This window comes from Callithrix jacchus, chromosome 13, assembly GCF_049354715.1.
Source record: "Callithrix jacchus isolate 240 chromosome 13, calJac240_pri, whole genome shotgun sequence".
In the NCBI taxonomy this organism is placed as follows: Eukaryota; Metazoa; Chordata; class Mammalia; order Primates; family Cebidae; genus Callithrix; species Callithrix jacchus.
In genome coordinates this window covers 111,518,496-111,544,405 of record NC_133514.1, presented here as the reverse complement: position 1 = coordinate 111,544,405, position 25,910 = coordinate 111,518,496, and the positions used below count along the sequence as shown (strand labels likewise).

Sequence of the window (25,910 nt, the reverse complement as noted above, 5' to 3'; positions counted from 1 at the left end):
ATCCAATTTATATCACACACTATCATATATCACTCTAGATTCTAGAAATAAATCAATGGATACTGTAGGAAATAATCCTTTTAAATGCAGAGACTGATGTGAAGGGGAAAACATGGGGATATTTTATTAATAATATCCGTTGTCATTGGCTTTGCTCATTTCTCTGTCAGGTTTTGGGCTTCAAATCAATGAGAAATATCACAGACTTCCTTAGGAGAAGGAACATGTTGCTAAAGTCATTGCAAGGTAAAAGATTGGATGCGCTGACACAGATCATTTCTCATCTTCTTTCTCAGAGCTATAAGGCATGATTTCATATTGTCTGACTGGTAATAATTGTCTTGTTTATTTATTTATATTTTTAATCATGGCTAAACTGCAATATGCAAAATCAGCTTTTGCAATGCAAATTATCATTGCCTCTTTAAGATATTTGACTTTTAAAAACTTATTAAAATGCTACTAATAGTTAAAATATGTTTGATATATTTTTACAAAGAGATATTCCTATTATTATTTAGCCACATTCTATTACAAGATTTATTATAACTCCTTTTGCTTGATTTATGTGTTTTGCTTAGGAATTTGGCATAGGAGGGCTACATTTCCAAAAATTTACAAATAAATTAAATTTATAACAATACAATGAGCAAATATATAGAATGTTTAGTGAATTTTTGGTGGTGTAATCACATACTGGTCAAGGTGTGAGGTTTAATGAGAGAGAGAGAGAGAGAGAGAGAGAGACAGAGAGACAGAGAGAGAATGGGAGAGAGAAACTGTAAGGAATAGCATCATGCAAATATAGAAATTAAGTTCCAAGATTTGTAGACAGCAATCTGGAAACTCAAGAAGTTCTGAAGGCTGGGGCAGATCGAGGTTCCAGCTCAAGCAGTCAGGCATTCGCAGTTTCCTCTTTCTCAGCCTTTTTGTTCTATTTAGGTCTTCAATTGTTTGGATGACATGTACCCACATTAGGGAAGGCAATCTGCTTTACTTAATGCACTCATTCAAGTGTTAATTGCATCCAGAAACATCCTCACAGACACACCCAGAATAATATTTGGACAAATGTCTGGGCATCCTGTGGCCCAGTCAAGTTGACACATAAAATTAACTATCGCATTATCTTATAAAACTGATGTGTTGATTAAATGAAATCTAATGTGCTAAATCCTTACAAGGCATATGAGACCTACAAAGTATTCGTAAACATTAGCTGTAAATATCTAGTGATACTCATTCTGAACAAAGTATTTTAATAGATCTTCATGCATCTTCCATTACTTTTCAATATTTAAGACAAGGATGCACATATGAAATGGTTTTGCTTCTTTGAAGGGAAAAAGCCTCTTGGCCTATTTTTCCTTTAATTCCTGCTCACCTCCAAATGATCTCTTCCACTCATCGATTAATAAACTATTTGAAAAGCATAATTGTTGCATTTGTCATTGGTCTGAGTTATTTCTTCAGTAAAGCAATTATTGCTTTGGTGATTTCTAGAAAGCCTAAAAATCAGAAACTCAAATATGGACAGAAGATAATTTTTCTGTTTTTCAGGGTACTTGAATCTTTGCTAACTAGAAAGAAATGCCTCAGCCTATAAAACCTAATTCCAGAACAGTGATTTTGAACTTGAACAGATCAATGCTGAAAATAGAAACCAATATGGTACATCATTGTTGGAAATAATTGTTCCAATAACTACTTACGATTACTAGGATTAAAAAGTACATCGAGCAGTATTTAATGCATAAACTTTAGAAGCTATTTAATTAACATTTTCCACTTCTTAAATATTCAAAATGCAGAAGAATTTCTAATAATATTTGAGAGAAACAATTTATTCCATTAAAGAAGTAACTCAATTCAACAAAAGATACAAAGGGCAGTGAATTTCTCCAATTTACCCCAAAAGTAGAGTTGTTATATGAAAATGGGGCTTATCTTTATGACTTAGTTGCCCAGCCTCTAGTTTTCTTGATAGTTTTGTCCTTTAAATTATTACACTTGCCAATCTGTAATTGTGACTGCCTTAGTCCATTCAGGCTGCAAAATATCATAATCTGGGTAGCTTATAAACAGTAGAAATTTATTTCTCACAGTTCTGGAGCCGGGAATCCAAGATAAAAATGCCAGTAGATTTTGTATCTGGTGAGGACCTGCTTTCTGGTTCATAGACAGTGCCTTCTCTCTGAGTATCCACATGCTAGAGGTGTGAGCTAGCTCTCTGTGGTCTTTTTTATAAGGGTACTAATTTGACTTGTCCTTATGACTTAATCAGTTTCTAAAGGTCCCACCTCCCAATACCATCACCTTGGGGGTTGAAATTTCAGTATATAAATTTGGAAGACACACAAGCATTCAGACCATACTATTGACCAATGTGTTTTGAATGCATCAAATGTAGTCAAATATAGGCTGGGTTTGGTGGCTCACACCTGTAAGCCCAGCACTTTGGGAGGCCCAGGCGAGTGTTATCACTTAGCTTAGGAGTTCAGCACCAGCCTGGCCAAGATGGTGAGACCCCTGTCTCTACAAAAGAATACAAAAATGAGCCTGGCATAGTAGTGTGCACCTGTAGTCCGAGCTACTTGGGAGGCTGAGGTGAGAGAATTAACTGAGCCCAGGAGGCAGAGGTTGCAGTGAGCTGAGATTGTGCCACTGCACTCCAGCCTGGGTGACAGAATGAGACCCCATCCCAAAACACACAAAAAAGGAGTCAAATACAGAACACATGAAATCATATTCCGAATGAATATAGACAGATTTGCCCTTCCTCTATTCTTATTTTGCTTTTTCTTTAGACCTCATAGAAAGTTAAAATGGAAGGCTGTTTTTCAATGTGTGCGTTACCCCTATCTTTCCCTCATTCATTCAATTAATGGCTATTTGTTGAGCGATTATGAGCCACGCACTATTGCAGAATGAAGCCAAAAACTCCACCACCCAAACTGTCATCCCTTTCCTTTCCTTTTGATGCCACACTCATATTAAGCAGCGATTTTAGTAGAAGAGAAATGTAATTGTTTGTTTGATTTAAGGCATGTTTTCAGACAGTGTCTGTTCACAGGAAAACATGTTTTCTAAGGAAAACTTTTTATGATAATAATGGAAAGTTTCTAAGTCAATGACCTCTCATGTAAAACAGAAAATTTCCCTTTACTGGAAATTAGAATCCTTGTTAAACACAACTATAAGAATTTTAGTGAAGCAGTTTGGGATTGAAAGCATTGAGAGTAACAATTGATATGATGACATGGAAGAAGTTAGCATATTCATGTTGATTTGCTGAGTTGACTTGTGACCTCATGGGAAGCAGTAAACAGGGTCATAGAAAAATTGTACAGAACTTAGAGGAAAAGTCCAAATATATGTGTTTGTGTCCTAAGGAGTGTAAGAGCTGAAGGGCATCATATTAAAGATCTCAAGTAGCTTGAAGGTGTAAAACAGTAGCTGTGTTGAGGTTGGCACTAAAATGTGCAGAATTTCTAAAGAAGGGAGATGGGGTATTCCTAAGAAAAGCTGTTATTTACAGTTTTAATTGATACAGTCCCTTCTTCTCCCACTCACATCACAATCGTCACTAAGCTTTTCTCTAAAAGAAGACAGTAAGGAATTAAAGGCGGCAATAAACCTCAGATTGTGATTCAATCATCAGCCTAAGTTAGCTAGAAATCTTTTCAGAAGACCTAGCCACCAAGAAAGCTACTATTATGGGCTATCAAATGTTATTTTTAATATTTTATCTCAAACTATATAATATAAATTTTTTGAAAGAAATACCTGTTACTCAAGGCATCTATTATTTCCTGGATAAATGATTACAGGCTTTCACTGGTTATTCAACTTTCTATTTACCAGATTTCTGTAAATGCAGAAGAAGTATAACAGTTTTATTCTTAAAAATCTGAAGTATTTAGACTTGTATTTATCTGGGTGACCAGAAAGTATATTTCTCTTTGACAGGCTGATTCTGTTTTCCCAAACTGTTATTTTTCTCCAATGGTTTATTCATATCAAGTATCATTTTATACATTGTTTCCTGAATTTTGTCAATATAAACCCAGAATATTTAAATCTACATCACTAACAGACTTCTGAATTAACCTGTTTGAAATCCTCAATATCCTGCTCCAAAATCATATAACCATTTCTAATATATTCATCATATTCGCAGTAATCGAAATCTCTTTGCTAGAACATGTAAAGTCAATAAGAGGAATTGAGATACAGGAGATTTAAATCAATACAGATCAACACCTACTGTGACAATCTCTAAAAATTAAATTATTACGACACTGGATTTCTAATTATACAATATCCTTGATGTCAAAGATAACACTATTTAACAATGTCAGTAAATAAAAGATCTTGAATTTCATCTAAAATTTCTGGCTAGGTCAATCCCACTGGCACCATTCACATTTGCTATATAGCTCCCAAACTGTTGAAAATATACACTCAGTGGTTGATGAATACTGCACCCCTTACTGAAGGCTGTTCTCTGAAGGCAAGTCCAATTCTACATCCCACACCACTGAGCTACCAGATCACAGCACAACAGATACCATACAATATTTGCAGAACTAAAGATTAAATTCATAATTTAAGAATACATCCTGAAAATATTTTTGTCATTTTTAGCAAAGAACTAAAATATTTCCTTTTTTCTCCATTTTTCTTCACCCTACCCTAAAAAAAATCTAGTGATAAATTGCTCCCAGTCAGAACATGCTGCTCTTCCAGTGATCAGAATCACCCCCAAATCAACACACTTTCTCATATCTACCCTAATGTAAGAAGAAAAGGAGAAACACTTTCTTCTCTGACAATATTCCCACGTGCCACTCTTTTCTGTAACATTTGCTCTAAATTCTGCAGCTGGCTCTTTTCTTACATGCGATTTCCCTTTTCACATGTTGTTTTTACCTTTCTACCTGGCTTTGCGCTTTGCTTGGCTAATTGCTATTCACCTTACGCATCTCATTCACTGCATCTCCTCTTTGTGCTCACACAAATCACTGTGCTTCACCTATCACAGTATATAACACACTGCATTTAACTGACTTGGATGGTTTCTGTCCGTGGCCATCAAATACATCACTTTGTAGAATCTTTAGTGCTTAACATGGAAGATTGTTGATTAATATTTGTGAAATAAATAAGGGGTTATATAATGAATGAGCATACAAACTACTTATTTTTGTTGTTGTTTGGTTTGATTTTTTACTTCACTATTACTGCATTTTTTCTATGTAAACAGAATCGAACTGACTCTCCCATGGAGAAAGAACATTTCTAAGCCCCTATTGATAATACAGTCTTCCTGGGGGTGAAAATATTGTGTAACAAAGTGCTTATGTTTTATCCTACATGAGCAAAATAAATTGGATTGCTTATATAATCACTAGTTAAATTTAACATTTTACCCATCTGGGCCTTTTGTTTCTAATTCAGAAGCAGTATTTTTAAAGCGACTAAATATAGATATCATGAAAGCAAGAAAAAAAGGATACCTTTGGTTTCTTCAAATTATGTCATATTGCATTTATTTAGGATTAGGAAAAAATAGAAACCATTTTAAGAGCATGTTTTTGTACTATATGAAAATATTTCAATCCTAAAAGAGTATCAGAGTCAATGTGTTTTGTTGAGAAAACACTAAGTGAGAGCTAGGAAAGTACCTTGTAGATAATTCACTAGCCTCAGAAAGGGAAGCTGTGAAATGAGGGGCTGTACTGTGCCTTCAGGTTCTTCCAGCTCACAGCTGTCATTTTCTTTGTCTACAGACTCCTCAAAGATTCACCTAAAGGTCAACACATGAGGAGATATACACAAGATTCTGGGTGAATTGGGCAGGGAATCACATTCTTCCTCTCCTGGAAGACCTTACAATCAATTCCGGAGTCAGATTATTCACAATAAAAGATGCATTTCCCAGTTAAATGCATCTTTATTTAAAACCTACTTGTCATCAGAAACTATGATAAGTGTACCTACTATAAGATCGTATCCTTAAAACGGTTTACATTTGAGCACGGGACAAACACATGGATGTTGAAATATTCTGAAATATTTTATGGCAGGGGTCCTCAACCCCTTGGCCATGGACAGGTACCAGTGTGTGGCCTGTTAGGAACAGGGCTGCACAGCAGGAGGTAAGTGGCGAGGGAGTGAGCATTACCACCTGTGTTCCACCTCCTGTCAGCAGTGACCCATTCTTAAAGGAGCATGGACCCTACTGTGAACTGTGCATGTGAGGGATCTAAGTTGCATGATCCCCATGAAAATCTAATGTCTGATGATTTCAGGTGGAACAGTTTCATCCTGAAACTTTCCCCACTGCCCCCAGTCTATGGAGAAACTGTCTTCCATGAAACTGGTCCCTGAAATCAAGTGTTGGGGACTGCTGTTTTATGGGATGTAACAGAATTATGTAGCGTTACTAAAACCTGAAAGTTTAGACTGTCAGTACAATATAGGACATACTAAATGAAACCTGAATGGCAAGGGGAAAAACATGTATTTATTGAGTGCCTACTATATATGTGTATAAATTTTGGTATTTTATATATATGAATTAATTAATCTTTTACATTAACTGTTAATTAAACACCATTTTCCAGATAAGCAAACACTCAGAAATACCTATCTAATTTTGGGGATGCCAGACACTGCATAGTCCCAGGAAGAGAACTTAGGTCCAGGTCTCTTGCGTCCCTAAGTGGTAAGAAGTAAGGGATACATATTTTTTCAGAGGCGTATGTGGAAAAGGTAAAGCTCAGCATACATTTCAAAAAAGGATTAGAATGTTTGAATTAAATTTTCATTTTTGACTGTCAATTCATAGGCAATTGACAGAAAAGATAAATGTCATGTGCCTTTTCCCCTCCAATGGTAAAACAAACATGAAATTCATCTTTGGGACCCAAGAGACCTGGATCTAAGTTCTTATCCTAGAATTTATTGAGTGCCTACTATTGTGTGCAATTTTTAGTACCTTACACTTAGGAATGAATGAATCCTTTAGATAAGCTGTTAAACATCAGTACAGTAGTAAAATACCAAAACCAGACACAGGCAATGATACAATAATAGTCATTGATACAAAGAAGTTGATATAGTCAAGTGCAGAATGCTTCCATCACCACAAGGATGCATCATGGGGCTTTTTTTTTATTGCATTTTAGGTTTTGGGGTACATGTGCAGAGCATGCAATACAGTTGCATAGGTACACACAGGGCAGTGTGTTTTGTTTGCTTTCTCCCCTTCACCCACATTTGGTATTTCTCCCCTGGCAATCCCTCCCCACCTCCCCCTCCCACTAGCCCTCCCTTTTTCCCCCTATAGACCCCAGTGTTTAGTACTCCCCTCTCTGTGTCCATGTGTTCTCATTTTTCATCACCCGCCTATGAGTGAGAATATGCGGTGTTTCATTTTCTGTTCTTGTGTCAGTTTGCTGAGAATGATGTTCTCCAGATTCATCCATGTCCCTATAAATGACACGAACTCATCATTTCTGATTGCTGCATAATATTCCATGGTGTATATGTGCCACATTTTCCCAATCCAGTCTATCATCGATGGGCATTTGGGTTGATTCCAGGTCTTTTTTAGCCACACCATCCACTCCCTTCACTCCTGTATTCCTGGAAACCACTAATATGTTCTCCATTTCTAAATACTGTCACATTAAAAATATTATATACATATATAGAATTATGGGCTATGTAGTCTTTAGGAATATTTTTCACTCACTATAATTCAAGAGATTCATCCAGATGGTTGCATGTATCAAGAGTTCATTCTACTTTGTTATTGAGAAGTACTTCAAGGTATGGATGTAATCGCTTAATTATTTACCCCATGAAGATCACCTGTGTTGTTTCTAAGTTTTGGCATTTACAAATAAAATGCTCAAGGTTTACCTATAGGTTTTGTGTGAATATAAGCTTCTATTTTTATGAGGTAAATTCCCAGGAATCCAATTGCTTGATAATATTGTAGTTGCAGTTTTGAAGACTGTCAAACTATTTGCCAATGTGATTGTATCATTTTACATTCCCTATAAGAACATGTGAGTAATTCAGTAGTTGTGCATCCTTACCACCATTTAGTATTGTTGCTATTTTGATTTTAGCCATTCTGATACATGTATAGTTACATTACATCATGGTTTTGATTTCCATTTTCCTGATAACTAATAAGTTCAACATCTTTTCAGATGCTTCTTTGCTAGAGACGATTTATCTTAGTTCTCTTCATCAGAGAATGACGTGAAGGATATTTTCAGTGGATATAGTATTTTGAGTTGACAGTGCTTTTAGAACTTCAATAATTGTGTGCCACTTCTTTCTGGCTTCTAGAGTTTCTGATGTGATAAACACTGTTATTTGGACATTTCCCCCTGTATATACACTGTAATTTCCTTCTAGCTATTGTTAAGACTATTTTCCATAAGTTTGGCTATGATGTGTCTTAATATCAATATTTTTTGGTTTATGCTGTCTGGGTTTCACTAAACTTCTTGACTCTAGGTTTGAGACTTTTGTTTGAAAGTTGGGAAGTTTTCATCTATTTTTTTTTTTTAGTACTATCAGCCTCACACTATTTCTTCTCTCATGTTGGCCTCCAATGACATGAATGTAATTTTTTTTTATCACCCCACAGGTGTCTGAGGCTTTACTTTTAAAATACAGCCTATTTTCTTCTGTCATTCAGATAGGATAACTTCCATTCATCTATCTTCAAGTTCACTGACTCTTTCCTCTGTCTTAAAAATGTACTACTTTTTTCAGTTTTAACTTTTCCATTTGTTCTTTTTTTAATAATTTGTTATTTGCTGAGACCTTCTATTTCTTTACTGAAATTTTCTATTTTTTATTTATTTGATGTGTTTTCACAATTGCTCCCTGAAGCATTTTTATGATGGCCACTCTATAATCCTTGCCAAATAATAAACACATCTTTGTCATTTTAGTGTTGGCATCTATCAATTGTCTTCATTCATTCACTTCAAATTATTCTGGTTCTGAGTATGATGAGTAATATCCAAGTGTATCCTGCATGCTTTGTGAAATACGTCATGAGGTTTGGATTTTATCTAACATTTTGTTTTGGGTGGGTTCTTGTGACACCATAATTGAAAGTCAAAGGAAAACATTGCCGTGTTACTTCCAGATGTATATAGAAGTCCAGGTTCCAAACCTGGCTTTAGCTAACAGGCATGGGGTGGGGCCACAGTTTTCTGTGATTTGGGCTGGATTAGAGCATTATTGTCTTAAAAGTTTTCTGTCTTGTTACATTGATTCTTCCTTAGTACTTTGGTTAGAGCAAGCAGACTTAGGTTGTGTTTTCATTTTAGGTATTTTTGTGTGTTAATCTATGCCTGTTGGTGTTTCCAGATTTCTGGCTTCTTTGGTTCTAATTTTAGAATGTATGTGACAAAAACCCAGAAAACTCACCAGCATGCCATTTCTCACTTATCAGGTCTCCTAGGTGATATACACCACCTCTTCTCCCCAACTTTGAGTCTTTTTCAATATTTGCTTTACACATAATATTTGGAGATTTTAGTTTTACTTAGTGAGAATGCAAAATGATACAATTTTTCTAATAGAACAATTTGGCAATGTGTATAAAGATTTAAAAAATAAATATTCTGTTGGCCGAGCCATGCTATTTTCTAGAAACATACCCTAAGCCATTTTTAAATGTCCAATGATTTATGTAAATATGCATACTTACTGTAGTGTTATATATCTAAAAAAATAATTTTTAAAGTAGTTTATATTTTAATTAAATTATGGTGCAATTGCACAATTACTTTTATGTAAACATAAGAACTTGTGAAACATTTTATGTAAACAAACAGGTTGCAAAAAAGTATATTTCTATGTAGTGTTTGTTTAGTATCTTTGTGATACTAACATGGTGGATATATGCCACTATATAATTGTCAAAATTCATAGAATGTACAACACAGAGTGAACCTTAGTGTAAACTATGAACTTTGGTTGATAATGTGTCAGTTTGTTCATCAGTTAAAATAACATACAACAATGATGAAGGATGATGTTTGTGGAGGAGTCTCTGGAGGAACAGGGAAGTATGTACAAACTGTGTACTTTCTGCTCAATTCTGTGAACCTACAAGTTTTCTTTAAAAAAGTATACACCATGGAATATTATGCAGCAATCAGAAATGATGAGTTCGTGTCGTTTGTAGGGACATGGATGAATCTGGAGAACATCATCCTCAGCAAACTGACACAAGAACAGAAAACGAAACACCGCATATTCTCACTCATAGGTGGGTGATGAAAAATGATAACACATGGAAACAGAGAGAAGAGTACTAAACACTGGGGTCTATTGGGGGGAAAAGAGGAGGGCCAGTGGGAGGGGGAGGTGGGGAGGGATAGCCTGGGGAGAAATGCCAAATGTGGGTGAAGGGGAGAAAGAAAGCAAAACACACTGCCATGTGTGTACCTATGCAACTGTCTTGCATGTTCTGAACATGTACCCCAAAACCTAAAATGCAATAAAAAATTTTAAAAAAAGTGTACACATAATGTTCTTGGCTTTTGAGAAGAGTTATAATAAATATCTATGTGTCCCTCCTTTTTTGCCATTAAATATTAAACAAGCTTTTATACAACATGCTGTGCAATGTTTAATGAAAGATGCTGCTCAGAGCTGAGGGTCAAAAAAAAGTGGTACCTGTCCTGATAGTTTGATTCCTCTTAGAAAACAAGAGTTATGAAAGCCACCAATATTTCCCCTTGCCTCAGGAAGATTTGTATTAAGCAGTGCAGCCTTTATCATAATGGACCTCTTGATATATGCCCTCTTACCCCAACACCCTTTTAGGACACATGGAAGAGCTGTTAAGGGATGGCATTGATGTAATGAGGAGGAACACAGGGAGGATATAATTCTCCTAAACAGCATTGCTGTAAGTTCTAACACTAGGGTGCTCTGTCTCAGACAATTGTTCCCTTGCAGTATATACATTTTCCAAAATCCTGGTTCATGACTATCATTAATATTATTATTACTATTATTTTAATCTGGAAACTGAGATGCCAAGATGCTTAAGGAGTTGACCAGAAAAAAGTAATCAGGAAGTGATGGAGCCATTTGTAGCTCCAAAATCTGTATATTTCCCATTGCACTATATTCATCTGATATAAATACACTCTGATATGAATTCAGAATTTGAAGAGTTATATAAGGAAGAAAACCTAATACAAATCAGTTTTCCACCAGCTACAGTTGCACTAAATTCATTTCAGTCTGTAAATTGCTCTTACACATTTGTTTCTAAGACAATTTCTCAGAATCATCTGTCCAAAAACAAATAATTTGTGATTTTCCATTTTTAATGCTATTGTGCCATTTTCTATGAAGTACATATAATTCAATCTCTTCTCTTTTCTATAAGGACAATAATTCCTTTTTTACCTACAGAACAGAATAAAACACTCAGAGTTTACACATTTTTGAAAATTCATTTATTGTTGATGGTGCCAGGAGTGGAAAATAAATGTTTTCACTACTTGGTATACCTAAGAAATGAATTAACTATAACAAAAGTGGATTTATTTTATCTCTCACAGTTGTTAGCTTCTAATAGCAATGTTAATTTAACCAGAAATTGCATGCCACATATCTTGTATGTCATTGGTTCTGAAAATAAATGAACATACATGATCCAGCAGCTGGCTGAACTTTTAAAAAATATTTATGCACAGTAAGACTTGTATTGGCCACAAGATAGTTTTATAGTCACACATTTTACCTTTGTTGTATTCAAATAATTCAGACCTAGTTATGGGCCAATGTCATTCCACAGCCTTTTAAATCATATATAAGCTGATTACATTAGCAGCAGCATTTATTTTCATAAACTAACCAAAGGCCCCCATTACGCCATTTAATATAGCATGGCATCTAGCAATGGTCAGTTATGTTTTAATATATATAGCACTCTTTACCCAGCGTCTTACCTCTGCTCTTAACTCACAAATCACTCTATCTTTGCTGTTTTGAGATTTAGATTCTTCCTGCACATTGCCTGATAGTTCCTCCATTTCATCATTATGTTGACCAAGAAGAATGTCAAACTGAAAAAGAAAGTTAAAATTATAATCACATGATGATATGAAAGGTGGTTACAGGATAATCCATATTAGTCTTTCATTTTGCTTTAGTGTTGTTTTGCTTTTATCCTATGTGGATCCTGGCAGGCTTGTTGCTGATAATGTAATGATTGTGGTTGAACCATTTATTGTTATACTCGCAGTTCAAAAATGCTAAGTTGTAAGAAAAAAAATCAGTGAATCTCCATAAACCCCAATTCATCAGTTGAAAGATAAGCAGAATTCAGTTACCCCCACAAACTCCCAAACAACTGATCAACTGATTTCTAAACTAACCAATTAACCCTTATCTTTTCATCCTGAATATCAGTATCTCAGTATTCTTTGTAATCCTCTTTATGTCTATTTTCTATAAAGCATTAACAGTATATTAATTATAACAGAGAAAAACTTGGGCAATGGAAAAACAATACATATATATATATATATATATATATACACTTTGGAAAAGTATATATATATACACACACACAATGGAAAAAGTATATGTATACATATATATAAGTATATATATATAAGTATATGTATACATATATAAGTATATATACATATATAAATATATACACATATATGTATATACTTATATATATATGTGTGTGTATACATATATATATATATAAGCTGATAAAATATGTGAAGAACATCTATAAATGCTGCCAATAAATTTTCATAGAAAATTACTGCAGAAAAAACAAAGGTGAGAAAAGTCCTGTAAATGACAACAAGGATTATTTTCCCACAGCTGATCTTAAAATTAGAATTTTTCAGCAGAACCATGAAATTTGATAAATATATAAAATGTGTAGTTGCACACATATATGCTGTTTCTGTTGTATTGACATATATTTTAAGCTATGTGGGTAAATGTTTACATCACCTGTATTAATTAATTTGTATGTAAACTTATAACAAATTAAAGTACAAAAGCTAATATTATATTACCTGTTTAAAAAAATTAAAATTACAGTGCTCATAATGTTGTTATTAATAGTGGTAATACTAAATGTTTACTAGTCCCCAGGAACTAAACTTGATATATATTGCCTTAGTTAATGCTAACATAATCCTATATGTTAGACATTATTATCATTATCCCTACTCTACAGAAAAGTTAACCATATTTTTAAGAGGCTTAAGTAACTTTCCTAAATTCACAAACCTAATGACTGGAGGAAGCAAGTTTTAGGAATGTTCTTGCCAAATTCATTACCTGAGTGTTAAACCATTATTGTATCTTTAATTATAAACCTAAAGGTTATTGGAATAATTCTCTGAAAGGCAATAAACTGATAACAAGAGATAGTAAAGGAAACAGCAGAAAAATGCCATAGTCCAAGAATGCTAGAAATCGACTACAATAATGGTAGAAGTTGATTTCCCCAGACACTACAGAGAGAATCCATCTTCAGCGCTGGTAACATAAAGAGCGCACACAGAAGGCAAGTGGGAGAACAAGAGTAATACCACAGAATTCTTTGAAAGTTTGTGTGTGTGAGTCCAATTCACTATAATGGAAGCTAAATAGACAATGTGGCATTAATCCCTGACCAAAACAATAGAGACGTTACTTTGCTAAATAAAAGAGAGGATATAAACAAAATGAAAGCAACCAGTTTTGGTTTAGGAGTGCCAAAAGAATATCAAATTCATTTTGGTAATTGAATGTCCCCCATTTAACTTCTGAAATCTCATCATTAAACCACAGGGGATTAAATCCAATAAACCCTTCAACTGCAAACAGAACTGTCAATGAAGTGTACCACTCAAAAGAGAGAGGAGGCAGGAAAGCAAGTTTTTATAAACAACAGCAAAGGAAACTCACAGCAAATACCTTAAATAAATCTATTCATCATTGTGAGTGGAAAAATCAAAGACACGTGGGCATGTGAAGAACATAAGAGTAGCAGAAAGAAAAAAGACACAAGAAATACAGGAATAGTCAAGGCTGAGATTAAGAAATAGAATGTCTAGCAGGAGAAAGAAAAAAAACAGAAAAAAAGGGAGGACATATGCAGAAGGAGAAAGGAATGGGGGCTTTTAAAACAAGTAAGAGATCATGGTGGGTTTTGATTAGAATAATGGTGGAAATGAAGAGAAGTAACTAGATCCAATGTAAGATATAAAATAGAATATTAGTTTACAAAACTACTGTAATTACTGTTTTCAAGAAACAATAAGAATGTATTACACTCATAAATTAAGGACACAGCAAATTTAAAAATTTAAATAATAATAAAATACAGTCCGCTAGGAATTTTTAAAAATATGTGAAGAAAAAATGTATTAGGAAAGTTGGGTAATAGAGTTGAGTACTGGTGTGTACTGAAGTTTAGTCCTGGTGCCTGTTGTGTTTCTGATCTACTACATTGGACAGTTCATGTACCCACTGCATTTGTACTGATGCAACGCTGGAGATCTTTAAGTGTCTCTCTCCAGCCTGTAGTTCTCCACTGAACTTTGAATGCACATATCCAGTTTCCTACTCAACACCTCTAAAGGGCATCCCACACTGAACACATTGGAAAGGCAAATTCAGAACTTCTCCTTCAAAACTGTTTCTCTGTCAGTCTTTGTCATCTCAGTAAATATCAATACCATCCTTCCCCAAATTATTGGATATGTTAACTTATTTATTGCTCTCACATGCCACATCCAAACTAAAGCTAACTAAATCAGCTTGCCCTTCACAAAACATAATAATAAATTCAGTTACTTCTTTCCATTTCCACCATTATTCTGATAAAACCCCACAATGATCTCTTATTTGAGTTATTTTAATAGCTTCCGTCCTTTCTGCTTGTGCATGTGGCCTCATACTTCCTTTCTCAAGATAGCAACCAAATAAAGCTTTTAAAAAGCAATTCAGATGATGAAACTCTCCTGCTCAATTTTCTTCAGTAGCATCTCAATCCATTTATTTTAAGTCAAAGTCCTTATTATCCACATGATCTGATAACTCCTCAGTCCGCATCTCCTACACTTGGCGCTTATACTACTCCAGACCCGTGGGCTTCTCACTGTTCCTTTTAAACTCTAGGCATGGAGGAATAAAACTAAATAAATAAAAAGTAATAAGTATTAAATAAAATACTATACAACTAAAGCCATTAAAACAATATAGCAGGGAAATTGATGAACGGATTAATAAAACAACTATACTTTCTCCTTTAAAAACAGAATTACTCTGAACATTTTAAAACTGTACTTTAAACTCAAAATAATTTTGTCACTTCCCTGTTCAATTTTAGGTTTAGATTAATGGATTTGTAACTAAAATCTATTTAGCAGCTGAAAAGTTTAAAGCAGTGAACTTACAGATGCTAAAGGTGATTAATTTATTGGAATTACGAAAATCATCCACAATTGATATAGCACATTAGTTAAGTTGAAAGTGATGGAAAGAGAAAGTACTCTATGAAGTGAATTAGTCAGCATTAGAAAGCATTTTCTAAGTTCCTGTCCTTTCATTGAATATTTATTTAATATATTCTCTGGTAAGTCTTCTTTTTCCTGTTTGTACCGTAATATAATTCCAAAATCACTGTTTAAAAGTCCTCCGTTTGTACTGCAGTGTTCGTGAAAACTTAACCAGGCAATTTGCCATATTCTTGTTCTCAGAAATATCTGCTATACTTCAATATATAGTATTGATAATTATATATATTTGAAGTACTTATATTTTATATATATTACATATATATTATATGTAATATAGAATACATATAATATATATTTATATATATACTATATATATTTATATATAGTATAAATATATACTTTAATATATACATTTATATTTACTGTATTATACTTATATTTACTGTAATCCTTGACTGAATTGTACGTAGTGGACAATGCCCTTGTTCAAAGACTCTTCCTTGGACTTATGCAAAGAATGGTTTTCCTGCTTCCGCACTGCTCAGATCTCTGTGCTGTTTCCCCTTTTCTCTCTGCCTTGCCTGGTTTCAATTCAAATTTCCTGTCTATATTCATAAATCCAAAATCCTACCAATATATATAAGAATACTTATTTATATAAACATACATAAATATATAAATATGTATTCTATATTACATATATAAATATATATTCTATATTTAGATAAGTGTGGTATGGAAAAACCTGAAGATATTGCTTAAGAAACAAAAGTATTGTGTAACATAAAATATCTTCTTATTCATATATGGTAGAAAAAGAAGAGTAATGACAAAAAGCAAAAAAGAGTAACCTGCCCTATTGCCATTTTGCCTCACATTTTAACCTTCAAAATGACTGAAAAGAATTAAGCAGTTAATGCAGACTCCAAAGTTCTGCTCTTTGTGAAATAATGCACCAAATATTTATGTCAATATTATTAAACATATAGAATTATTCAATCTCCCCTGAACATCAAATCTACTATTTCTCCCATAACTTTCAACAAAGGATCTTTCAACTTCTTTTATAGAGAAGTAAGAGCTTTGCATAGACCTCCAACTTCCTGTGCTGAAATATACAAATTTGCATGTCTTTATAGAAATCTTTTATCCTTTCAAAGAACATAAATATCTCTTCTAAAGTCAAAGTCTAATCACTCCAATTGCACTTGGAATATCTTTAGGGTACCTGGCAAATTCATTCTAGGGGTTTCTCTCATGCATCTTGAAATTTTCTTGGGTTCTTCTCCATTAGCATTTAATTGCTCAATACTTTCCATTTAGGTTGGGGATGAGGGAGTGTGGAAGATCAAAGGTGGAAGGAAAATCATTTTTAATTATTATTTTACTTTAAGTTCTGGGAAACATGTGCAGAACATGCAGGTTTATTACATAGGCATACATGTTTCATGGTGGTTTGCTGCATCCATCAACCCGTCATCTAGGTTTTAAGCCCCACATGCATTAGATATTTGCCCTAATGCTCTCCCTCTCCTTGTCCTCACTCCCTAACAGGCCCTGGCTTGTGATGTTCCCTTCCCTGTGTCCATGTGTTCTCATTGTTCAACTCCGACTTATGAATGAGAACTAGCAGTGTTTGGTTTTCTGTTCCTGTGTTAGTTTGCTGAGAATTATGGTTTCCAGAGGCCTCAGAAATAACGTCACATGTCTACAATCACCTGATCTTCAACAAACCTGACACAACAAGCAATGGGGAAAGGATTATCTATTTAATAAATGGTGCTGGGAAAACTGGATAGCTGTATGCAGAAAACTAAAACTGGATCCCTTCCTTACACCTTATACAAAAATTAACTCAAGATGAATTAAAGACTTAAACATAAAACTTAAAACCATTAAAAAAAAAACCCTAGAATAAAACCTAGGCAACACCAGTCAGGACATAGGCATGGGCAAAGACTTCATGACTGAAACACCAAAAGCAATTGCAACAAAAGCCATAATTGACAAATACGATTTAATTGAACTGAAAAGAAACTATCATCAGAGTGAGCAGGCAACCTACAGAATGGGAGAAAATTTTTGCAATCTATCCATCTGACAAAGGTCTAAGAATCTACAAGGAACTTAAACAAATTTACAAAAAGGATAATCTTTTATCCAGTCTTGGAGCTTCCACTCAAGTTCTTTATTTTCTCTTAATATCAAGTGCCTTGAAAGAGTTGCTGCACTCACCCTTCTCACTCGCTTCTGCCACCAGCATTCCTCATACTTTCAGGCACACAATATTCTGTTCTGCACTTTGTTGAATCCTTGGCTGAATTATATATAGTTGGCAATGCCCTTGGTCAAAGACTCTCTTGGGCTTGTGCCAAGAATTGTTTTCCTGCTTCTCTCCTGCTCAGATTTCTGTGCAGTTTCCCCTTTTCTCTCTGCCTTGCCTGGTGTCTTCTGGATGCCCCAACCCAGAGTTAGCCCATCTACTGTCATGGCTTAAGCCATCATCTCTCTGTTCATTGTTTAAATTTCCTTTCTATATTCATAAATCCAAAATCCCACCAAACACTTCCAACACAACCTCAACATATTCAGAATGAAATTCACTGCCTTTTTCCCTTACATTTCTCTTCTTGTTGATGTATGCTCTTGGTGGATGGCCACCTGGCTGATAAGGTCAGAAATCTTTAACCTCTCCTTCTCTGTCACCTCCCTTGCATCTTCATGCTTTTGCAACATTTGATTAATCACCAAGCGTTGGCACTTCCTTCACCTGCATATTTCTCTGCTATCCACATATCTCCTCCCTCACCAAGCTTAGGACACCTGAATATTTCCTCCTATTTTACTGTAACAGGCCGATAACAGTTTCCTCATCCTGCTCACTCTTCAAACCTCTTCTTCACACAGAAATTTGAGTCATTTTTGGAAATTGTGATCAATTTGACCTTGGTCAATACATTTTTGTTAGCTGTCCCCATTGCCTTCATGTTGATACACATAATTTTTTAATGTGGTTCTTGGGATAAGTATTGAATATCAATTAGCTTAAGGGTATATGACCAAGTATTTAACAGTCAGGTTCTGGTAACAATATATACTTATGAAAGGTGAGGAATGTAAGAAGGAAATGTGCCCAAAGAGTACAGTCAAAGGCAATGGACCCAGAAATATGTGACAGCAAGGTTAAAATTACAAATAATATGTATTATTTATCAATGCACAGAGAAGTCTTCAAAGGGGCAGATAAGCCACAGAGAAGCAGTTCATGCCTTAGATCACTGCTTCAAGAAATTTAACCAAAATCCCTTTAAAGTGGATTTTTACATAATTCCCTCCCTTAACCTTGGAGAATGGTAGAAAAGACACTGAAGAATGTTTAGCTTAAACAAATGAAAATGTTAATGTATTCTTCAAACCAAAATAAGGACGCCAAATAACTTATCTCAGTGGTCTTTTGTTCTCTTGCTGATGCATTTTTTAGTTTTAAAAGTTTTTGTTAAAATGGTTTATTTCTTTAAACTCAAAAATGAAATTTTTAGTGAATTTTAAATATTGACTTTAAAAAATGAGTATTTTAGCTCAGTTTTAGAAAAAAATTGGTATACAGACTTGGAAGCATGAAATTAAGAAGTTTGTTTTTCTGGAAATGTAATGAAAAGAAATATCATTGAGAAATAATATGCTCAATGATAACTGTCTGGATCTTCCTCTTCCGTCAGAAGATATATATTTTCTTCCCAAAACGGTAGCTCCAAGATCTATAGCCCTCTTTATCTCCCTCTAGCTTGGATAGATTAATTCCCTTCCACTCCCTCCTCTCTCTTCTTACAATAACATCATGTAGGTGTTAAAAGCCTGGGCTCTGACCAATGAAAAGAATTGTCCTTTAAGTCAACAACCCACAGGCAGTGGCACCAAAAGCCTCACCCACAGCCCCTAGGACAGAGGCCACAGAGCTGGCAGTTTCCACTCTCTCAGGGAGAAGCAGCCAAAAGCTGACCCTCAGCACAAATCAGAGCCCAGTATGGAGACAGCATAAGTGCTTCTACGCCCAGAGTAGGCAAGCTGTGGGCAGGAAAAGGGAAGATTTTGCAGCCACTCCATATTTAGAAACGAGGGTAAAACTGAACCCTTTTCCACTACTATGATCTGCTACTGAGCTCCAGAAGATCTGAAGAAACCAAAGGATCTAAATAAATCGAGAACTTTGCCCAGGCTGGAGACGAGTGACAAATGGGAAGATAGGTGAATGTAATAGTGTGTGGGAAGACAATGCTGGGAACTTCAGCTTTTCACATGGCTGCCAGCCCTACAGGCAACAACACGGTAAGAACCAAGACAACCACTCTGGACTGATGTAGCTGGGGAATCTTCAGGGCTATACTCAGGTACCACATCAAGTGTGAGATTCCACTCCAGGAGTGATACATGAGAGGGAAGATGAATGCAATAAGACTCAAAGTTCCTAGGGAGCAACAGGATTGACATACCAAAAAGAGTGACCCCTGCACTCAAAGCAATACCACTGCTATGGTAGCATGTGTACATTGCCATGAGAAGAGACCAACTGTAGATAGTGCTATGGGAAGATAAAGGCTGATTTGAACCCATCTTTTTGTTCCAGAACAGTTCCATCTCTTTTTTGAATGGGGTTCCCAAAGGAATGGCTTTTCTGATACAGAGCAGAGGGCTAAAGTGGGCTCAGAGGCAATGACAGTTAAGAGGTCTCCGTGAGAGTTCAACCATCTTGTATCTGACCTGGACAAAAGTCTACATGCTGACATTTTAAATAGAATGATTATATCACACTTCACTATAACAATGATATCTAAGAAACATAGAGATGTGATATTTACTATCATCTACTTACAATTTTATATTGTTATTTTATTTCTTCAATTTGTATTATCCAATGGCCTTTAGATATCATACCATGACATGTGAAATGTTTATACTTTAGAAAGTTTTTATTCTATAATATGCAATAAAAATGTGCGTAAAAAGTATGTATGTGTCTATTATTACTATAAGCCCCCAAATATTTTAAAAAGGTTCTTTTGGATTTAATTACCTTAACAATTGTTATGTGTACGCAATTGCTTAAAAATAAAAAAGATAGTACATATTTTGATAATTATTAAATATAAATTAATAATTTACTAGAAATATATCTCAATGAGATAGATGAACTTTTTGTCAGTTTTTGTGTTCATGGATAAAATTACTGATAGAATGAGATAAAAATTATCATTCTTTTGTAAATGTGGGCATTAAGAAAATTGATCACACATGTTAGATAGACATGGAAGAAATTTTACTTTAGCAGAGTCATTGTGTTTTATTAAATATCCTTCTAAATATATGGTAAAGCCATATTTTTATCTAATATCAAAATTTATTTGTTATTATTTATAAGCTGACCAGTCTGATAGGTCATATTCCCATATTCTTATAAGGAGAAAATTAGAGACAACCTGAAATGTCAAAGGTTTGTGACCCATTGATTAGTTTATTTCACAAAAATATTTCAACATATCTCTCTGTTAAGTACTCCCAAGTGTTTTTCCACTCTGGCAAAATGCTTCAAAATATTATTGAGAAAAAGAGATGAGTATGTCCTTCATTTGAAATGTGGATATAAGGTAATACAGGAAAGGAAAACTTGCTTGCAAAGTACTTCCTTAGGCAGATTAATTTATGAATGACTATATATGGAAGTTGTGAATCTGGAATTAAAAAACATATAACTATTCCTGTGAGGAATTACAGGAAGATGGCAGTGGTATAATGACGATAATTATTCTAAAGTCTGCAAATCTCTCAATAAAGCCAGTCAGAGCAATTAACTTAACAAAATCAAAATTGTAGATGCCTACAACAAAGTGAGGTGAAAAGTTATCCCGAAGAACCCTAAGATACAAGTGGGTTAAGAAAATCTACTGACACTTCATGAATTGCAGAAGATCAGCATCTATTAGAGAAAACATAAGAAAAGGAAGAGGACATGAGAATATGAGAACTCTTGAGTTGGCAATAGTCATGCCTTGGCAAGTATGTCAGGCCAATGTGAAAACAGTAAGTAAAACTAGGAGAGTTCACACATTTTTACATAATCTGATTTGTGAGTGAATAAAAGAGGCTTGTGGTAAAGCCTAAAGAATGAGGACAGTTTGAATCCTTTATATTTTCGTTAACACAACCAAGCAAAACAGAAAGCACAAAGCTTCCTCCAAAAACACACCCTGTACTGAGAGGTGAATACTGATAATAGAATTCAAATTGATAGGAACGGTGGCAATACAAGCAGCGAAATCAAATAATCCAGATGAAAGTAGGGTATGGGGCAGAGCCAGGCATTTTTGGAAAGAACCAGGAATATCTGGAAAGAATAAGAAATATTGTGGACATTTTGTGAAAATATCAAGAACAGTCAGCTCTTGAGCAGTGAAGCCAGAAAATGTTTCTGGATTCAATATCTTTTTATTATCAGCACAAAAATTAATTCATCCAATAATGAGCAACAGAAAACAATCATACTTGAACCATATATGGTCTTATTATAAGGATAAAGGGATAAAAATAATGTTCTTAAAGATGGTGAAAGTATGCTACTGACAACAAAACAGTGGAAGATATAGGCCCAGTATAGAAAAAGAAAACCTGAACTGAATTTTTTAATGCAATCTAAACAAAATTATTAAAACAATAAATAACATGATGCAGGAAAACCAGGAATGAGAAAAATGTAATAGTACCCAGGAAACAGTTAGAAATGAAAGAAAAAGTCATTACACTTCAAGTCAAGTTTTATTTTCATGAAAAATGAAAAAGCAGGCAGCAGTAGGATCCCGTAAGTCAGTATTTTAAATTAGCTGACTGTACACAAAAATCTCAGCGTGCTTCTCTCTGGGTGACCTTTCTTGTTTTCTTCTTTGTACTTTTCTGTCTCTTCTATATTGAAAAAATGGAAGATGTAAGAAAAGAAAATTTGTTTCAGAATAAAGTGGAAGGAACAGAAGAGCAAATTAATGCAACATAGTTTTCAACCCCGGATTCATCTATGATTCTAGGCAATGAGCATCAGTCAGCTAATACCATAATGAGACACGATCATAGATTATGTGCTTCCTAATAGAGAAACACACTGACACATTTCTATGAAAAAGTTTTGAAATTGAATCAAATCAAACCCCTTAAATTAGACTTTCATTTTATAGGAAACACAGAGGATAGAGTAAGTAGCAAACAATACTACAGTATAGGGTATTGCAAATTAACACTCTACAGGATAAATGATCTAGTTTCTTAAATAAATTATAAAAAGAGAAAAAGAGGAAGAAATAGATAAAAAATATATATATTTATGTAAAATACACTTTAAAAATATATATCTAATAAAGATGTCTGACTTATTTGCTTTCTGATTTAAAAATCATATTTCTTAGAAAATTGAAAATTTGAACACTAATATTAAATTATTTTTAATTTTTTAGGTTTAAAATGTTATTGTTACATTTAGTGATAAATAAGTCTCTGTGTTTTGAGATTCATGCAGTAACACCTCCAGACAGAATAATTTAAGGTAGAAATGTGGATAGGAATAATACAGACAAAAAGTACTGTTCATGAGATGAGAATTATTAAATATGGCTGATGGAAATGCTGGGGTTCATTAAAGTATTCTTTCTATTTTTGCACATAGTCAAAATTTTCCATAATAAAACATTCTAAAAATATAATATCTATGCTCACTCTCCATTCAGAGGCATACTTAGAAAGTAGCCAAGCATAATGATATCTGATTTATCTTAAAGTGCAAGATCTATTAGTTTAATATCTTTTTGCTTTTTAGTAATTTACTAACAGAACCTGTCATCTCTTGTAGACACTATTACTTTTTGACATAGACCTAGGTAACATACATGTAATAGGAAGCTACCTTTTTGCTTCTATATATGGCTGTGGGGGTACAGATGAATATGGATGGTAGTTCATCCAAGAGTTGAACTAGTGAATCTTAATTTTTTTATAAATAAAAATATGAAAAAATAATACATCCTTATTGTGTCTATTATAAATTATTCAAATGGTTGTTTTTAATCAGTGCTGCCATTTTGTAATACCTGACTCAAATGCATCAAAATGAAGGTTCGATGCCTGTTTCAACAATCCAAGGTTAGACATTTTAGTTGATAGTTGATTTTTGTCCACAGAGTTACTTAAAGGGCAGGAAAAACCAATTAGACTCCCAAAGAATTATTTCTTATTCTTAACTGATATATCCACAAGGTTACAAAGGATATCACATGGTCAATAGAGAATTAATCATGACTTGTACAGAATATTGATCTGAGAAATGTAATTTGTATTTTATCACGAAGTTATCTAGCACATGTCAGATAAAATAAAATATATAATAAGAGAAAACAAGATGATGTGTAGTTCCTTATGTGATTGCTTATTAATCTATAAGATATATATTTGGAGAGAGATGATTATATATATTTGTTCAATCAGTAGAAAGAAGTTATGTTGTAAAATTATTGGTAAATACCTAGCTCTTTTAGAAACCAATTGCTTTCTATTATTCATTTTTAATCTAAAAATATGGCTGCTTTCCCTTTAAATTTTGAGTTATTCATTTCTAAAAGCTTCAGATTCTGAATGACAACAAGTAACTGTATTTCTTAGTCACAGTCTTTAAATAAAATGTCTAGCCTTGAGCTCACCTTGATGAACACCATCAGAGAGCGAAACCTGGGGGGTACAGAGTACTCAGCAGGGTGGTGATCAGTGCATACTTGTGAGAAAATTAACATCTGAAAGAATGAAAAGTAGCAACCTCTAGGATTCACACAAGGCCTGTAGTAATCATCCCTGTTCTCAACAGCCAGAGTGGAAAACCTCATAATTCACAGTCCCTTAGGTCAAGTACTCCATCCAAATGGTTTTGTCTCAGTACTCAGTAGGTAAATAGCCCTAAGCTAAATGCTACTCTGGTCTCATCTAACAAGACTTAAAAGCTTCAAGACATGAAAGGTGTATTTCCAAGTAATGGAATTGGGACTCAGAACAAAGCTTAAGAATAATTATAAAAAGATGAAAATATTTAGTACCCAAAGAGGTAAAATTCATAATGACAAGGATCCAATCAAAAGTTATGTCATGAAAATAAACAGAGAAATATGATCCATATTGCAGAGAGAGAGAGAGAGAAAAAATTTAAACGGCAAAAAAAAAAAAAAGCACAAGTGATAAAATAAGCATGGTAGTCATCAAAAGAAACGTAACGTTCTTCGTAGCCTGACAAAACTTCAGACAGGTTTACTTGTGACTATGTGCCCCTTACTTCTTGGAGCATGTATTTTGAAAACAAAATCTTGTCAATTATTTTTCTGCTCCTTTAAAGAATAAATATTTTCCCAGCTTCTTGACAGTTTTACATCCCAGAAATATTTATTCTAAAGACCTGAAAGCCATCTCCTTAAAATGTATATATTAAAAAGGATAGCGATTCTGTTTCTCCCTTTCTCTGTGGCAAGGTAGAAATCTTACTTCAATGGGTGTCAGTTAGCAAAGATAGATGGCCAAATCACAGAGAATAACACTGGAAAACTGGGGCACACCTCAAAGGGACTGATACAAACCATTGATCAGAACTCCCTAACATCCTTCCAATAGCCCACCCTAGTGAGAGCTCAATGACTGCCAATGGGCATATGGTAGAACAGCTTCAAGCCACCTAATATACTGTAGCTGGTGTTTCTGGCAAAGAGGAGGGGAGGTTAAATGTTTGAAAAATATAATGATGAGAAATTATCCAAATATAATAAAAAGTAGAAACCTACAGATCCAAGAACTTCAACAAACTCCAAACATAAGAAATAGGAAGATCCTATCAATGCACATTACAATCAAACCAGTGATAAAGAAAAAAGTGTTAAAATCAGCCAGAGGGAAAAGAGGCAATTTGATATCCACATCAATGATAAATCTCTACACAGGTATGCTAAGTAAAAGAAGATAGAAGGAAAAAGTAAACAGTGTGGGATTCCATTTTTACACAATTCTAGAAAATGCAAACTAATCTATGATGACAGAAAATCGATTGGTGGTTGCCTGGTGGGAGCACCTCATGTGCAGACATCACAGGTAACAAAAGTGATTAGATGTTTTCAGGTCTATGGCAATATGTTACTCTCCAGAATTGAGACACCTTCCTGAGGACAGTAGAGAGAATCCCAGATAGATTAAGTGAAAGCCTCAGGTTAGATTTCCTGCAGTAGATTAGCATGAGAGCATTCATCCGGCCTTAAACTGAGTCATTAAAAAATAGACTAAAAATAAAAGCTTCAGAGTGTAATG

The 25,910-nt window shown here is 34.3% G+C and overlaps 1 protein-coding gene and 1 pseudogene across 12 annotated transcripts in view; both read right to left on the bottom strand.

Annotated features, from left to right (window-relative positions):
* Nucleotides 1–25,910, bottom strand: part of CCDC102B (coiled-coil domain containing 102B) — a 361,810-nt gene that overhangs the window by 198,559 nt on the left and 137,341 nt on the right. For all 12 annotated transcript variants that reach the window (XM_078346981.1, XM_078346986.1, XM_078346983.1 and 9 more), the window contains one exon: nucleotides 12,015–12,131. In XM_078346981.1, the coding sequence (XP_078203107.1) occupies nucleotides 12,015–12,131 (117 nt within the window). The remainder of the gene's footprint in view (nucleotides 1–12,014; nucleotides 12,132–25,910) is intronic.
* LOC118146927 (succinate dehydrogenase cytochrome b560 subunit, mitochondrial pseudogene) lies at nucleotides 19,234–20,452 on the bottom strand (annotated as a pseudogene).